Below are 1,485 nucleotides of genomic sequence, written 5' to 3' on the forward strand. Positions count from 1 at the left end.
TCTATGCGGTGCAGCCAGAAGCGGTTAGAAGTAGTTATAAAAAACAAAACAAAAACAAAAAGCTAGCCCTAAGAATTGATAAATTTTTCCCTATTAGAGATTGATGGTTTGATTCCAGCTTGAAATAAAATCTATAGATTTAGTGGATTTGTGAGTTAATGGTTATAAAAACAAACAAGTACGTCTAATTAATCAGTACCATATACTAAAAGTCATTAATTGTAGGGACAAAGTTCGCGGTTGAAAAGGAAAAAATATCTCCACATCGCACAACAAAATGGTAGCTTATCCTTATCTAACGGACCAAGTTACATATAGCCTATTATGTGAAACAATGGAGTATTATTTAATCAAACACAAATATAGCAGAACAAAAAGTATATTCATAGAACAAGTTCAAAGTGTTTCGCACGTGGTTCATTACTCATTTGAAGTACAAAACTTACACATTCTAATTCTTCAAAACGAAAATCGTATAATCTAGCATAACTAGTAAACGAAAAAAATTAAAAGCCATAAACTAGCGCTTGTTCGCTATTTTTAGCTCCATGATCTAACGAACACAACGGACAAAGAATACTATCAATCGACAGTCGAAACTAACAATGCCTTCTCCAACTCTATACTCAAACCTCGCTCAAACACGTTGATCAAGTAACTCATGAGCGTCGAGTCACAAAGCAGAGTGATTGGTCCATCTGTTGGCAAACCAAACTCGTCTTCAGACATCCTCAAAAGCTCTTTGAAAAGAGTGGTGTTTAGATACTGCAATGGGATCACAAAACGATTGTGGTCAGCTGTGTAAACAACAAAATGACCCTTGTTTGTGATTTTTTCATTACAATAACTTCGCGAAGCTTCTTTCTGCCATTTTCTAGCCATTTTTACGAGCTTCCTGGCTGTCTTCATGATCAATGGGTTCTTTCGAAATCCTGTCTAGATTTGTAAAGTATAAATGGAACGTATGTATATTGTGGTAAAAACTGATCCGTGTTTATAGTGCATATATATGTTCTTGAAAAGTGGCTGAGTTTAGGGTATCTCTCATGGATGTCTGGAATGTCTCCTAGGAAGAACATGTGGTTAGTTATGTGCGGGTTAGGCAAACATCAATATACAGAATTAATGAACTCCCTTTTCCATGATTTGAGATTATTTGGCCCGACTAGTCCACTGTACTCATGAAATCGTGATTTTCATACATGAATCTGAAAAGTTTTAGGTCTTGCGGTCAGTATGAGTATTTATGAAAACTTAACAACACATTTAGTTCTAATTTCGTGAAGTTAGTAGCGGTGGAACTCAATGGAGGCCAAAGGGGTCCATGGCCTCACTTCTTTTTTTTGCTTTCTAATTAGTAGCTTTAATACGCAAACAGCAAAGAAAAACCAAAGACCATAGTTTTCGAAGCTAGGAAATTATTTATTTATTTCAGTTGAGCAAAATGGATCTATCACTTTCCACCTTTTTCTTAAACCACACTTT

General features: G+C 35.4%; 1 protein-coding gene across 1 annotated transcript; it reads right to left on the reverse strand.

Moving 5' to 3' along the window:
• Positions 1 to 582: 582 nt before the first annotated feature.
• Positions 583 to 882, reverse strand: LOC145131363 (auxin-responsive protein SAUR62-like). Its single transcript, XM_079066058.1, has one exon. The coding sequence runs from the start codon at positions 880 to 882 to the stop codon at positions 583 to 585; it is 300 nt and encodes a 99-aa protein (XP_078922184.1).
• Between the last annotated feature and the right edge of the window lie 603 nt (positions 883 to 1,485).

Source organism: Lactuca virosa, chromosome 8, assembly GCF_052849685.1.
Source record: "Lactuca virosa cultivar CGN04683 chromosome 8, Lactuca_virosa_CGN04683_v6, whole genome shotgun sequence".
Taxonomy (NCBI): Eukaryota; Viridiplantae; Streptophyta; class Magnoliopsida; order Asterales; family Asteraceae; genus Lactuca; species Lactuca virosa.

Bases quoted from the DNA above. Each gene is read 5' to 3' on its own strand.
- LOC145131363 (XM_079066058.1), bottom strand. From the start codon at position 882: ATGGCTAGAAAATGGCAGAAAGAAGCTTCGCGAAGTTATTGTAATGAA.